The sequence below is a fragment of the Myxine glutinosa genome, chromosome 5, assembly GCF_964187855.1.
Source record: "Myxine glutinosa chromosome 5, kmMyxGlut1.1, whole genome shotgun sequence".
Taxonomy (NCBI): domain Eukaryota; kingdom Metazoa; phylum Chordata; class Myxini; order Myxiniformes; family Myxinidae; genus Myxine; species Myxine glutinosa.
In genome coordinates this window covers 68,409,985-68,425,380 of record NC_136265.1, presented here as the reverse complement: position 1 = coordinate 68,425,380, position 15,396 = coordinate 68,409,985, and the positions used below count along the sequence as shown (strand labels likewise).

Genomic DNA, 15,396 nt, shown 5'->3' with positions numbered 1-15,396 from the left:
CCGGCATTTCTTCAATAAAGCCGCTATTTTTGTACATTTTAAATCCGCGTCGGTCTTGCTTGATTAAACTCCAGTGGAAGCCGTCCAGGTAAGTTCGTCAATCTCCTTTCCCTTGCATGTAAAGAACACCGCCATTGTTGACTGAACGCCTCAGAGTGTAAGCTCGATCGGCAATCCGTCCGAGACCAGTCTTTATCGGCACGGACAGGACAATACACTGCCTGGGTTTTTGTGTCAGATTTTCATTGGCTTTGTTTGGGTCAATTGTTATTCACAATGAGGGTCCCCGAAAAAAATAATCATTTGTTGAATAATCATAAGGTTTAATCAAGCCTTTCAAAACACATGGTAATCAAGCGTTACGTTACCTAATCAAGCGTTGTTACGCATGATACAAAAAAAAAAAAGTAGCATTACGTAATTTTTGAACTGTCCCATCATTTTTGAACTGCCCCATCATTTTTGAACTGCCCCATATTCAGGTTAAGCAATCTGTGACCGTGTGAAGAATTAGGTCGTACTGATTTAACCGTGGGGAGGGTGACATGGATAAGTGGTGGTGATGTAATTTTTTAAATTGAGTATTAAATGTGTGTTTCCCAATCATGCTGTTCATCTTTTAAGAGTGCTTTGAATGCATGCTTGCCAATTGGCCCATCACCAGATTTTGTCACAGGTTGTGACTACAATGCAGTCATTGTTATTTTTAAACACTATTAAAATGAAGCTTACCCCTTGAGGAAGTTTAGACAGCCAACATCTATCTATAATTCCAGTAATCTCTGTGTGTGTGTCTGTGTGTGTGTATGTGTGTATGTGTGTGTGTATGTGTGTGTGTATGTGTGTCTGTGACCGCTGTTTCTCGACAACCACGGGTCCGATATACTTGAAACTTGCCAGGTATATTGCTGGGGACCTGAGGATGTGCCTTTTCAAGGTTTCATATTAATCGGAGAAGTAGTTACCGAGCTATGTCCAAAAAACGATTCAACCAATCAGAGAGCAGCGAGCTATCACGTGTGCCGAACGTGGCGAACAGACTCTGCCTCGGACAGCACATTTGAGAGCGTATTCATTTATTTCACGTTGGCAAACTATGTTGGCGCTATGTTGGCGTTAAACTATGTTTTAAAACTAATTAAAACTAATTTGCGATTCATCGTAACTGCGATATGCGACCTTCCGGACAGTCAAATGAGGACGTCACTTCCGGACTTACGGATAGTCATAGTGACGACGTACTGATGCTGAACGTGGCGAGCAGACGCTGTAAGGTACGATCGATTGTAGTACACGTTTATAATAACTCTGCCGATACAGGCCCGATTAACTGCAGCGCCATCCGAGCTGCGGCGTCGGGACGATACATTCATTGTACGGTCACATCACGCACTTACGGGCACGCCCATGCATGCATGGGCGAAGACATTTTTTTTTTTTTTTTTGGCAAGGAACGGGCACCCACGTACGGGCACGTCCTAGTTTGATTTAAATCCAGTAAAAACACTTTACAATTGCACAATAATTTCAGACAAATTGTGATTTATTAACACGATATTTTGGAATTGTCTTTGCAGAGAAACAAGTGAAGTCGGTTTCTTGTTCCAAGTGTTCAGAGTTGTTCTACTCGGACGCTTCTATCATCGAGGATACGACACAGTCGTTGTGTCAGGACATTGATAAATTTGACAGCATGTCCAACAATTGTCAAAGTTGTATGAAGACCCTGAATCACATCCAAAGGAATAAGCGGCCACACAAGTGTTCTATCTGCAACAAGGCCTTCTCTCTTACATCAGAATTGAAAATACATCGAAGAACACATGTCAGAGAGAAGCCCTTCATTTGCTCTGTTTGTGAAAAGGCCTTCGCCAAGAGAACAACGTTAAAACGCCATCAACGAATACACACAGGAGAGAAACCATTCAAGTGTGCTGTTTGCAGCAAGGGATTCGCAAGTTTATTGAACCTACATGAACATCAAATAATACACAAAGGAGAGAAGCTCCACAAGTGTTCCGTGTGCAACAAAGCATTTGCACTTTTATCAGTTTTAATAATGCATCAAAGACTACATACCGGAGAAAAGCCCTTCACTTGCTCTGTTTGTCACAAGGCCTTCGCTCAAAGAAAAACGTTAAAGACTCATGAATGCGTACACACAGAGGAGCATCCCTACAAGTGTTACGTGTGCAGCAAGTCCTTTGTTCGTTCATCAGGATTGAAAATACATCAAAAAATCCGCACTGGAGAGAAACCTCACAAGTGTCCTGTGTGTCACCAGGCGTTTGTTTTTCCATCAGGATTGAAAATGCATCAAATAATCCACACCGGAGAGAAGCCCTACCAGTGTTCTGTTTGCAACAAGACCTTCGCTCGTTTAGCAAACCTACATGGACATAAGCGAACGCATACGGGAGAGAAACCATTTAAGTGTTCCTTGTGTCCGAAGGCCTTTACTCAATCAAATCATTTAAAGAAGCATCAAAGAACACATAATGGAGAGAAACCCCACAAGTGTTCTGGTTGCAGCAAGGCATTCGAATTTTTATCAGACTTGAACAGACATCAAAGGCTCCACACTGGAGAAAAGCCATACGAATGTTCTACCTGTAACAAGGTGTTTGCTAGTTCATCAGCTTTAAATTCACATAAAAAAATACACACTAGACCCCATAAGTGTTGCGTGTGTAAAAGGGCATTTGCCTTTTTGTCAGAAATTGAAACGCATCAAAAAATACATACCGGAGAGAAGCGCTTTGATTGCTCTGTGTGTAGAAAGGCCTTCACTCACAAAGCAGCGTTAAATAATCATCAACGAATACATACGCTTCAAGTGTTCTGTGTGTCGGAAGGCCTTCACTCACAGAACAACGTTAAATAGTCATCAACTAATACATACCTGAGAGAAGTCTCACAAGTGTTCTGTGTGTCAGAAGGCCTTTGCTCGTAGAGCAACGTTAAAAAGCCATCAACAAATACACACAGGAGAGAAGCTTCACAAGTGTGCTGTTTGCAGCAATGGATTTGCTTTTTCATCAGGATTGAAAATACATCAAACAATTCACACTGGAGAGAAGCCTTACAAGTGTTCTGTGTGCAACAAGGCCTTTGTTTTTTCATCAGGATTGAAAATGCATCAAAGAATCCATACTGGAGAGAAGCCTTTCGATTGTGCTGTGTCACAAGGCCTTCACTTACAGAAAAACGTTAAAAAGCCATCAACAAAACATACCGGAGAGAAGCCATACACGTGTGCTGTGTGCAGCAAGTCCTTTGTTCGTTCATCAGGATTGAAAATACATCACATGAATCATGTCGGAGAGAAACCTCACAAGTGTCCTGTGTGTCACAAGGCGTTTGTTTTTCCATCAGGATTGAAAATGCATCAAATGATACATACTGGAGAGAAGCCCCACCAGTGTTCTGTTTGCAGCAAGGGATTTGCTTTTTCATCAGCTTTGAAAATGCATCAAATAACCCACACCGGCGAGAAAACTCACAAGTGTTCCTTCTGTCACAAGGCCTTCACGTACAGAAAAACGTTGATAAGCCATCAACAAATACACACAGGAGAGAAGCCGTACAAGTGTGCTGTTTGCAGCAAGGGATTTGCTATTTCATCAGGATTGAAAATGCATCAAAGAATCCACACCGGAGAAAAGCCTTTCGATTGTGCTGTGTGTCACAAGGCCTTCACGTACAGAAAAACGTTAATAAGCCATCAAAAAACACATTCCGGAGAGAAGCCATACACGTGTGCTGTTTGCAGCAAGGGATTTGCTTTTTCATCAGGGTTGAAAATACATCAAACAATTCACATTGGAGAGCAGCCCTACACGTGTTCTGTGTGCAACAAGGCCTTCTCTGTTCTATCAGTATTGAAAATACATGAAAGAGTCCATACCGGAGAGAAGCCTTTCAATTGCTCTGTGTGCAACAAGGCCTTCAAACAAAGAAAAACGTTAAAAAGCCATCAAATAATACACACAGGTGAGCACCTTTAAAAGTGTTCTGTGTGTAACAAGGCATTTGCAAGTTTGTCATACCTTCAGGGACATCAGAGAATACACACTGGAGAAAAGCCATATGAGTGTTCTACCTGCAACAAGATGTTTCGTTGTTCATCACATTTAAGTCAACATCAAAAAGTACACACGAGAGAAATACACACAATAAACAATAAAGATACAAGAGAGACACAATGTGCACACATAACTTAACGCAGATAGTGGAGAAGCTGTACACGTATTCAATATGTCACAATAGTGTGGGAACCAACTTCAAGGAGAAAGCATCTGAAAATGCAAAGCCCGTCCGCATCCGCTTGTATTCAGACGTCTTTTTCTATTTCCGTATGCTAAAAATAACGAAAACATGAAAAAAAAATTACAAAGTGAATATTGATGATTTTATTCAGCCTTGACCTTTGAGCTTTAGATCTAAAAAACAACAATCTGCTTCTAGCTTTTGTTTGCTGAACCACTATTTTGACCCAATATGCAAATTCTTAAAATTTCAGGTCAATTGGACAAAAATTGACGATTTGATGAAACCTTGACCTTTGATCTTAATAAAACAAAAAATCTTTTGTTTGGTGAACCAATTCAGTGACCCAATATGCAAAGTCTTAAAAATTTAGGTCAATCGGATGAAAATGTACTTTATGTGATGCTGATATTTGACCTTTTGACAATTAATAATTTCTCTTCTCCATATTGTCATTATAAAAGTTTGGTGAAAATTTGATGACAATAGCCCAAATGGTAAAAAGGTTACGGCCTGGACAGTCACACGCACACACAGACAGACAGACAGAGAGACACGCACAGAAGTTATTGCAAAACCCCATCTCCAGCTGTGCAAGGGACAGGGCTAATAAAGTGGCTTATATTGTGATACTGTTCACGTATCAGTGTATGTAACCTTAAAAGTACTTATTTGGCTCAAGTTGTTTTTGGGACGAGGGGACCTTTGGGGACGAGAAATGCCTGGTTGTCATTCTCTGAAGCTTTACACACCCGACTTGTGAGCGTATTAATGTGGCTTGTTGTGTATGCGATTCGCGATATTTAAAAATTTCATAATTTCTGGGTACAGGCACTAACATTTACTGTCCCTAATGCATATAAAACCATCCATCACTGCAGCTCAGTCTTGCCGGTCCATCACGGCTGCCCAGACGTGCCGGTCCGTCACTGCAGCTCAGACCTGCCGGTCCATCACGGCTGCTCAGACGTGCCGGTCCGTCACTGCAGGTCAGTCTTGCCGGTCCATCACGGCTGCTCAGTCCTGCCGGTCCGTCATGGCATCTCAGACCTGCCGGTCCTTCACTGCAGCTTAGTCCTGCCGGTCCGTCACAGCAGCTCAGACCTGCCGGTCCGTCACAGCAGCTCAGTCCTGCCGGTCCATCACTGCAGCTCAATCCTGCTGGTCGTTCACTGCAGCTCAGTCCTCCCTGTCCTCCAAAATGTACACATTGCTCCCCGTTGACCCCTAAAAAACAACAACCAGACATTACCCCTGGATCCGTGAGTCAGCTGCTGGCTTCAACAAAATAATGCACCACAATAATAGATCTATCGTTATTGGCACGGCAGGACTGAAGTTCCATTCTGGCAGGCCAATTCAACCATACAGATTTTTATTTCTGATGCCGATGATGCAGTGCCTCCTGTTCCCAGTAAGCTGGTACTCATTATGCAGACCTTTGGAAGCGTGACTGGCTGAGTCAATCCACCTTGTTATATAACGGCAAGACATTGGCTCAAACTCAACACCCTGAGATTTTAAGCCAGGAACCTTAACCGTCAAACCAACCCCAGGCTTAACCCAACAGCGAGAGCAGCTTCACATGTGGAGTTCATGTATGCGGTCAATGCTGAGCAGAACTTTATATGAGTCTGGGCGCTACAAGTACTCTTACCTCCATTAATCGACGAAGCCTTGCCACAGTCTGATTGTTTATCGATTGTTGAAATGTAATTCATTTATTGCTGAGATTGTATGATTTTCATTATTTAATAAAGTATCTTGTTTTTCTCACTGGACACCATTTCTACCTTCCATCCATCATTCCATCTGGTCACAATTGGAGATCAACAACCAAGACACCAAAATAAGGAAACTTCTAACTATTCATAAGATATTCTGACAAAAGCAATACATTCCGAGGTTTTACTTGCTGAGAAGAGAAGGAGGAGGTGGTCTGATGGAGCTGATCCACGTGCACAGAACAGCGTGTGTAAAACTAGCGGAGTATGTGAAAAGTTCAACAGACTAATGAATTCGATTTGTACATGAGCAAGAAAACAACAAATCAGAAAAGCTATCCTAATCCATTTCGCAACAAACTTCCAAAAACAGGTGCAACTGCAGGATATTACACAGGAAAACGAAACAGAAACAAAATTAATACAGCCCCAATTATCGCAAAGAAGAAAAGGGAAAACTATAAAAAATAAATATCAGCAGATATACTCTGACAAATGGGAGAATGACAAAAGAGCAGGAAGATTGAAAAAAGAGCTTGACAGAACAGGGATGCACAAGGAAAGCTCATTGGAATGGCGAGGAAGAGGTCAAATTAATTGGGATGGATAATGAGTCATCATAAATGTCCAAGACCAGGGACACGACTCTGATGGTTTTAAGAAAGTGGTGGGATTGAGCCAATCTGAAAAATGCAGGTTTTGTGGAGTAGAAACGGAGTACCAGTGATCTCCTTTGGGGATGTAAAAAACTCATGTCGGAACAGTTGTACACAGAAAGACATGGCAGCGTTTGTAGAGTAATCCACTGGCACATCTGCAAACATTTCAACATTCTGGTTCCAGAACAATCATGGAAATGCAAACCAAATCCGATCATTGTAAAATGAGAGCAGAAGGACAATGGGGGTTCTTGGACACATTAAATTTAACATTGAAGTCAATGGGGAAAATTGTGGAAACTTATTGACTCACACCCCCTCTCTTGAAAAATTACACCCTTTTTCTCCCTCTTTTAACTTATTAACTCTCCCCATTTTTCATTATACTCGTACAGAGACCCAACGAATATTTATGTTTCATTTTTAGGTAATAGCTTAATTTTCTTAAAAGCAGAATCACCATCTAAAATATTGAAAAATATTATATTAGAATTTGACTTTGGATGTCTTTTGTGAGCTAATATGAAAAGATATACTTCTCTTAATGACCTCATCTGACCTCCTAAGCCCCGCACACTTTTTACTCAGCCCCACACACTTTTTGCGAAGCCCCGCCCACTTCCCCATAAGACCCATCCACTTTCCATAAGCCCCACCCACTTCTATAAACCCCACCCACTATTACATAATTTCCAGTTCAGCCTATGCCAGGCTTGCCCAGGGAATTCTTATATAAAGGGTGGAAACACAGGCTAAATTTAAACTCCTGCTTCTCTTGAGAATGGACTACTGTGCCCGAGGTTCACAAATCTATGACCTTGCATGGTCAATGGACCGTTCAGCGGACAGGCACAGGGTTCTCGTCAATGGCTTGTGACCAGGCAATCGAGCAAACTCTGAACAGAGATTCAAAAACACCAGGGGGGTTGACAGGAATTACCTTGAATCTTGGTGCTCCAAAGATGGATACTGAGCCAAAATGAACGGGCGGCCATTGTCCGCCAATGCGAAGCTATGACTGATACTTCTCGAGAGCATCAGGTCAGGAAGGAACTCGGCCACAGCAGAATTATCGCCGACGAAAAGTCAGTCGGAAACATCGTGTCAGTCATCGAGTCTATGCAGAATCCCTTTGATTCCCACCTTACAGAACTGACAAGCATCAGTTCAGGTGTTGTGGCCAGCAGTGAGGTCCAACACGACCTGATCTCAGCCAATGAGATTGGTGAGAGGAGCATGTACGAATTCGTTGACAACCGTTTGATAAATCCGTCAGTAGATTTCTTTGCACCCCTCAAGGTTGAAGCTGAAAACATTTTCAAATCTGGGGAAATCGAAGGCAAAAACAAAGTCAGGTAAGGAGATCATGTTACGCAATGACGAGCAGTTATTTTCTAGACTGCTTATTATTGCACAGAACAGGAACATCGATCTGCGTGAGATTCTGTGCTCTTCAGCGTCTCCTGTCTCGCTGCCACTTGCGACAGCTGATGGCTCCATGGCAAAGACAACGAAGTCCGCCTTACTTGATGCAATTGAAAGCTCCAAGGACTACTTGGTTTCAACAGTCCCTGATGATGGTGCCCTAATCATCGATGGTACGGGCCTTCTGCATAGCATGCGACATTCAGTTTCGAGTTTTGGCGAACTCGCCGATGCTGTCCTGTCTCGACTCATCCAGCTGATGAAGAAGCTGAAATGCAATCGGGTGGACTTTGTCACCGACACACACCCAGCTATCAGCGTGAAAAATGCCGAGAGGTCGTGGCGATGGTGGGAATCAGACGTTCTGCACAGGGCCGTCTTTAGAGCATTGTCGGCCCCGGGCAAAGCAATCCACTGGGGCCCCTTCCCACGCACGCACGGGAATAAAAATGTAAACGGTCAATACAATTAAACCTATAGATTTATTGGAACTTTCAACAAAATCAATGTTGAAACATTAAAAAAAGATGCTGCAAAGCGAGGATTAATCAACACAAACTTTTGAACAATATAACATAAGCCTTGAAAAAAAAAAACATTTCAACATATAAATGATAATAATTGGGACACCGTACAGAGGGAGATGGTGCAGTCTGAATTATTTATTATTGTGCAAACGTTTGCGAAATTTCTTTGCAGAGAATTGATTTATAATTGGATTGAAGTCAATGGTCTTCAGGATGTCATTTTCCATGCACATGAGTGAAAGCCAGTTCAAATGCTGCCGCCGCATTGTGCTGCGAAGCTGATTCTTTGTGAGCTTCAATCTTGCAAATGAACGTTCCCCTGTACAGTTGGTCACCATCATGCACATGAACACTCTGAGTGCAATTTCAACATTGGGAAACACAGATTTCAAGTTGTACGAAATTATTTTTCTGACCAACGCAGGGAGAGTCTCACAATTTTCATCAAGAACCATATCGTGCTTGAGTTGCTGGCATTCATTTAGAAGGTCACCGTAATCAAGGTCTTTGTGATACACATTAGCCAAGTGTTCACACTTTTTGTTTAACTCATCAGAACCAATCCTTTTCAATTGACTGAAGAAGGAAAACAGATTTCCAATCCATGAATAAGCATCTGCACGTTTTGTCAGGTCAGAGTTCAGAGTCCAGAACAGGAAGGAATGTTTCCACCCTGAACTTTTCACTTTTGTTTCGAAGTATCTCTTCTTCTGATCCGTCATATGTAGTAAGAATAGAAGATGCTCACTATTCACAATTCACAAAAGTGACAAGACAAATAGTTGGCGCTGTGAAATGCTGATGGCGCTTGCTAGAATAAATTTGAGATAAGTACGTGACGTCATTCAAGATTCAACAAATGGCAATTGGGATGCGCAGTGAAAGTTGTTTCGTATTTTACACAGTGAATAAATGAGTGGAAATCTTAATGAAATAAGGTTAATGCATATTATACCATTTGCATATAAAATGAAATGTAATCTGCTGCAGTCTTATTTCCTAACTTAATCCCAGGCCTTTCCAGCGAGAGGTCGAGTAATTATCCACTCTGCCAAGAGATCTCTCATGAACAATATGGCAGCATGGTGCCCCTAGAATCGTGGGGACCCTGGGCAACTTGGGGCTCCTGGGCAACTGCCCAGTGTGCCCATGCCTTAAGACGGCCCTGGTTCTGCATTCACAACAAAGACCAGAAAACTCCAACGCAGTGGAAAAAGTTCCTTGCAAACAGGAAAAACAAGGAAGCCCTAGTTGAGTTTCTGGTCACTGAATGGCAGGGTGCTGATTTCGGCGCAGTCAGGCGACATCAGTATCTACATCGCTCATGGAAATGTAGAATGACGAATGTAGTATCGGCCGTAGGGCCTGAAGTGTCCGCTGCTTTGATCGGCCTTCATACCTTCACTGGCTGCGAATCAACGAGTGCCTTCTACGGGAAGGGCAAATGTAAAGCATTTTCCATAATGACAGCGTCGGAAGAGTTTACCAATGCTTTCATTGAACTTGGGCAAGAATTCATCCCACCAGAATTGTTGATTGTCTGGCTAGAAACATTCGTCTGTCATTTGTATAGGCAGACTACATCCACCGAAGTCAATGCCTCGAGATACAAAGTCTTCTGTCTTGCCTCGTCCTCCCCACGTGAACACAGCATGCCTCCAACGAAGGATGCTTTAATTCAGCACACTAGGCGGGCCTCGTACCAAGCTGCGGTTTTTCGGTGCTCACTGCAACAAATGATCAATCACACGTCCCCTGATGGTCACTATTAAACGATGAACTCTCCATCAAATGGATGACGAAGCCCCCAGCTCCAGAGAGTATTCTAGAAATAATTTGCTGCAAATGTCTGAAAACTCGTTGCGAAGGTATGCTATGCTCCTGTCGTAAGTCAGGTTTGTCTTGCACCGATTTATGTTGTTGTAAGAATTGCATGAACTCCACTGAGACTATCACACAACAGCGCTTACAAGGGGATGGAGGTGTGGACATCGACAACGATGAATATCTTGATGAATAACTGTTGAGGTGGAATGGGGGTGGAATGTTTTGCCTATGGATCGAATGAGACGGAAAAGCGCACTGACCAAATTTGTCATGTAATAGCTAAGTTCTCAGTTTATGTTCTAAGTTTATGGCATTTTCCATTCACTTTGTAATGTTTTGACGTAAAGAATGCTACTTGAGCCCATGGACATTCAGAATTTTCGCATACATCGAAGCCTGCATCTTTGCGTATTGACACGGCGGTGAATAAACTATCATGCGATTTACTTCAGGTGTGTGCCTTATTATTATCTATGGATTGATACTTATTGTATTAATGGATTATCATGTATTCATCGGATTCATACCGCCGACCATAATACCAAGCTTCCCTACTCTACATTCACGATGCTATCCCTGGTCATCATGCGGTCCCCATATGCATCTGGAGGCATTTTTAGTGTCACCCCCTTCATCCGTTGTTTTCCAGACAACCACGAAACGTCGTCAATAAGCAGTATCCCTTCCATATGCCAAGCTTACCCATTTTCGAGAGGATATCTCTGATGGTTTCGAAAATATTTTGGGTTAATTTCGGAGAAATTCATTGAATTTTACAGTAGGTACATGCAACAAAAGTACATTTTTTACATTGCCGCTGTATGATGCGTGCGTAAGTAAGAGCCTTTAAAACTGACAGGGCCACAGCACCATGGGAGGTCTGTGCCTAGCATAAATTCCTAGGCTGAATTATATGTACTGACGGAGATACCACGCCGCAAAGTCGGCACCGGAGCTAAAAATCCTCCTTTTTGACTACATGACCCAGTTTGACGTGGTCGTTCACAGAAACTGGCAGGATTTCAGAGTTAAACTTTTCACACAAGGTCAGGCATGTTGTATACAATAAAACAATGCAGAGAAATCGTAGTCCCACGAGTTCGGAACGAAACTCATTTTTTGGCACTATTTCAGGCTTCAGCTTGAGGCCTACCAGTGCAAACCAAAACCAGGGGTGAGGTGCGATCGGCAGAGATAATAATCAACGACGTGACGAGCGCTGTCCCGATCTCATGTGGACCGAAGTCCTAGATCAAAGCATCACCTGCATCCCGGAAGCCTCAGCCCGGCCACTCTGTCAACAGACAGAGATTTATTCTTTGGTCCCTTTTGGCTAAGCATCAAGCACAGCCGCCAATCTAGATTTCGGGCTTATTTACCTCTTATGAGGCTGCCTTTTTTAGAATAAAAAAAGGTAAAAAATCAAACATTTAAACAGCCTTGGATGTGCACCTTGACCCCATGGCCAAGGCACACCATCTATCAAGGCTGTCCCATTGGCATACACATGAACCTCAACCCAAAGGCTGAATGAAGCACATGGTCAATCAAAACACATGCATCCTGACCCCGAAGGGCCAGAATGCATGGTCATACAATTGGACCCCTCCTCCATAGGAGTGAGTCCCCATGACTTCAACACCATGCCGTCCCGACGAGGGCTTATTTACCACTTATGAAGTGGCCTTTTTTACGATGAAAAAAGGTAAAAAATCAAACATTTGAACAGCCTTGGACGTGCACCATGACCGCATGGCCAAGGCGCACCGTCTATCAAGGCTGTCCCAATAACATTACACATGCACCTCAACCCCAAGGCTGAAGCACATGGTCATTCAAACACATGCATCCTGACCCCAAAGGGCCAGAATGCATGGTCATACAATTGGACCCCTCCTCCATAGGAGTGAGTCCCCATGACTTCAACACCATGCCATTCCGACGAGGGCTTATTTACCACTAATGAAGTGGCCTTTTTTACGATGAAAAAAGGTAAAAAATCAAACATTTGAACAGCCTTGGACATGCACCTTGACCCCATGGCCAAGGCACAACGTCTATCAAGGCTGTCCCAATAACATTACACATGCACCTCAACCCTAAGGCTGAAGCACATGGTCATTCAAACACATGCATCCTGACCTCGAAGGGGCAGACTGCATGGTCATACAATTGGACCCCTCCTCCATAGGAGTGAGTCCCCATGACTTCAACACCATGCCATTCCGACAAGGGCTTATTTACCTGTTTTGGGGCCACAGGGAAGGCCTGCCTTTTTTGCTATGAAAAAAGGTAAAAAGTCAAACATTTGAACAGCCTTGGACGTGCACCTTGACCCCATGGCCAAGGCAAAACGTCAACAAGGCTGTCCCAATAACATTACACATGCGCCTCAACCCCAAGAGGGAAGCACATGGTCATTCAAACGCATGCATCATGCCCCCGAGGGGCCACAATGCATGGTCATACAATTGGGACCACTCCTCTTAATAGGAGTAAGACCCCTTAATCCACCGACAGGGCATTACTCCTGCCAGGTACGATTTTGCAGGCTTGTTTACCTGTTTTGGGGCCACAGGGAAGGCCTGCCTTTTTTGCTATGAAAAAAGGTAAAAAGTCAAACATTTGAACAGCCTTGGACGTGCACCTTGACCCAATGGCCAAGGCACAACGTCAACAAGGCTGTCCCAATAACATTACACATGCGCCTCAACCCCAAGAGGGAAGCACATGGTCATTCAAACGCATGCATCATGCCCCCGAGGGGCCACAATGCATGGTCATACAATTGGGACCACTCCTCTTAATAGGAGTAAGACCCCTTGATCCACCGGCAGGGCATTACTCCTGCCAGGTCCGATTTGCATGCAAGCCTGCGACTGTTTTAGGGCCCCAGTCAAGGCCTGCCTTTTTTGCTTGTGAAAAAAGGTAAAAAGTCAAACATTCGAACAGCCTCGGACGTGCACCTTGACCCCATGGCCAAGGCACAACTTCAACAAGGCTGTCCCCATAACAATACACATGCGCCTCAACCCCGAGGGGGAAGCACATGGTCATTCAAACACATGCATCATGCCCCCGAAGGGCCACAATGCATGGTCATACAATTGGGACCACTCCTCTTAATAGGAGTAAGACCCCTTGATCCACCGGCAGGGCATTACTCCTGCCAGGTCCGATTTGCATGCAAGCCTGCGAGCGTTTTGGGCCTGCTCGGAAGGCCTGCCTTTTTTACAATGAAAAAAGGTAAAAAGTCAAACATTCGAACAGCCTCGGACGTGCACCTTGACCCCATGGCCAAGGCACAACGTCAACAAGGCTGTCCCCATAACAATACACATGCGCCTCAACCCCGAGGGGGAAGCACATGGTCATTCAAACACATGCATCATGCCCCCGAAGGGCCACAATGCATGGTCATACAATTGGGACCACTCCTCTTAATAGGAGTAAGACCCCTTGATCCACCGGCAGGGCATTACTCCTGCCAGGTCCGATTTGCATGCAAGCCTGCGAGCCGTTTTAGGGCCCCGGACAGGGCCTGCCTTTTTTACAAGAAAAAAGGTAAAAAGTCAAACATTTGAACAGCCTTGGACGTGCACCTTGACCCCATGGTCAAGGCACATCGTCAACAAGGCTGTCCCCATAACAATACACATGCGCCTCAACCCCGAGGGGGAAGCGCATGGTCATTCAAACGCATGCATCATGCCCCCGAAGGGCCACAATGCATGGTCATACAGGTGGGACCACTCCTCTTAATAGGAGTGAGACCCCTTAATCCACCGGCAGGGAATTACTCCTGCCAGGTCCGATTTGCATGTAGTTTTGCGGTCCGTTTTAGGGCCCCGGACAGGGCCTGCCTTTTTTACAAGAAAAAAGGTAAAAAGTCAAACATTTGAACAGCCTTGGACGTGCACCTTGACCCCATGGTCAAGGCACATCGTCAACAAGGCTGTCCCCATAACAATACACATGCGCCTCAACCCCGAGGGGGAAGCGCATGGTCATTCAAACGCATGCATCATGCCCCCGAAGGGCCACAATGCATGGTCATACAGGTGGGACCACTCCTCTTAATAGGAGTGAGACCCCTTAATCCACCGGCAGGGAATTACTCCTGCCAGGTCCGATTTGCATGCAGTTCTTTGCGCATTTAGGGCCCGCGCGAAGGCCTGCCTTTTTTGCAGTGAAAAAAGGTAAAAACTCAAACATTTGAACAGCCTTGGACGTGCACCTTGACCCCATGGTCAAGGCACATCGTCAACAAGGCTGTCCCCAAAACAATACACATGCGCCTCAACCCCGAGGGGGAAGCGCATGGTCATTCAAACGCATGCATCATGCCCCCCAAAGGGCCACAATGCATGGTCATACAGGTGGGACCACTCCTCTTAATAGGAGTGAGACCCCTTAATCCACCGGCAGGGAATTACTCCTGCCAGGTCAGATTTGCATGCAGTTTTTCGCGTCGCCACAGGGCGGCACACTGCGAAAACCCTAATCAATGAGGACCAAACTCGTCTATTAAGTTGATCAAGGCACCTCCTAGCTTTAATGGTGAGCACCAGCCACAGATTATGTCTCACACGGTAATATTTATATATATATATATATATATATATATATATATATATATATATATATATATATATATATATATATATATATATATATTTTAAAGTTTGATTTATACATACAGTGCATTCAGAAAGTATTCAGACCCCTTCACTCTTTTCACATTTTGTTGTTGCAGCCTTTTGCTGAAATCGTTTAAATTCATTTTTTCCCTCATCAATGTACACTCAATACCCCATAATGACAAAGAAAACAAGATTTTAGAAAGTTTTGCAAATTTATTAAAAATAAAAAACTGAAATATCACATTTACATAAGTATTCAGACCCTTTGCTATGACACTTTAAATTTAGCTCAGGTGCCTCCCATTTCTCTTGAACATCTTTG

General features: G+C 43.9%; 1 protein-coding gene and 1 pseudogene across 1 annotated transcript; both read left to right on the top strand.

Moving 5' to 3' along the window:
- The first annotated feature begins 276 nt into the window (after positions 1 to 276).
- LOC144892119 (uncharacterized) lies at positions 277 to 2,884 on the top strand. The gene is made up of 4 exons (XM_078777335.1): positions 277 to 282; positions 483 to 500; positions 625 to 676; positions 1,578 to 2,884. Exons 1-4 carry the CDS (start codon positions 277 to 279, stop codon positions 2,882 to 2,884), a joined length of 1,383 nt encoding a protein of 460 aa, XP_078633461.1.
- A 19-nt stretch (positions 2,885 to 2,903) lies between these two features.
- LOC144892118 (uncharacterized) lies at positions 2,904 to 4,223 on the top strand (annotated as a pseudogene).
- Positions 4,224 to 15,396: the final 11,173 nt, after the last annotated feature.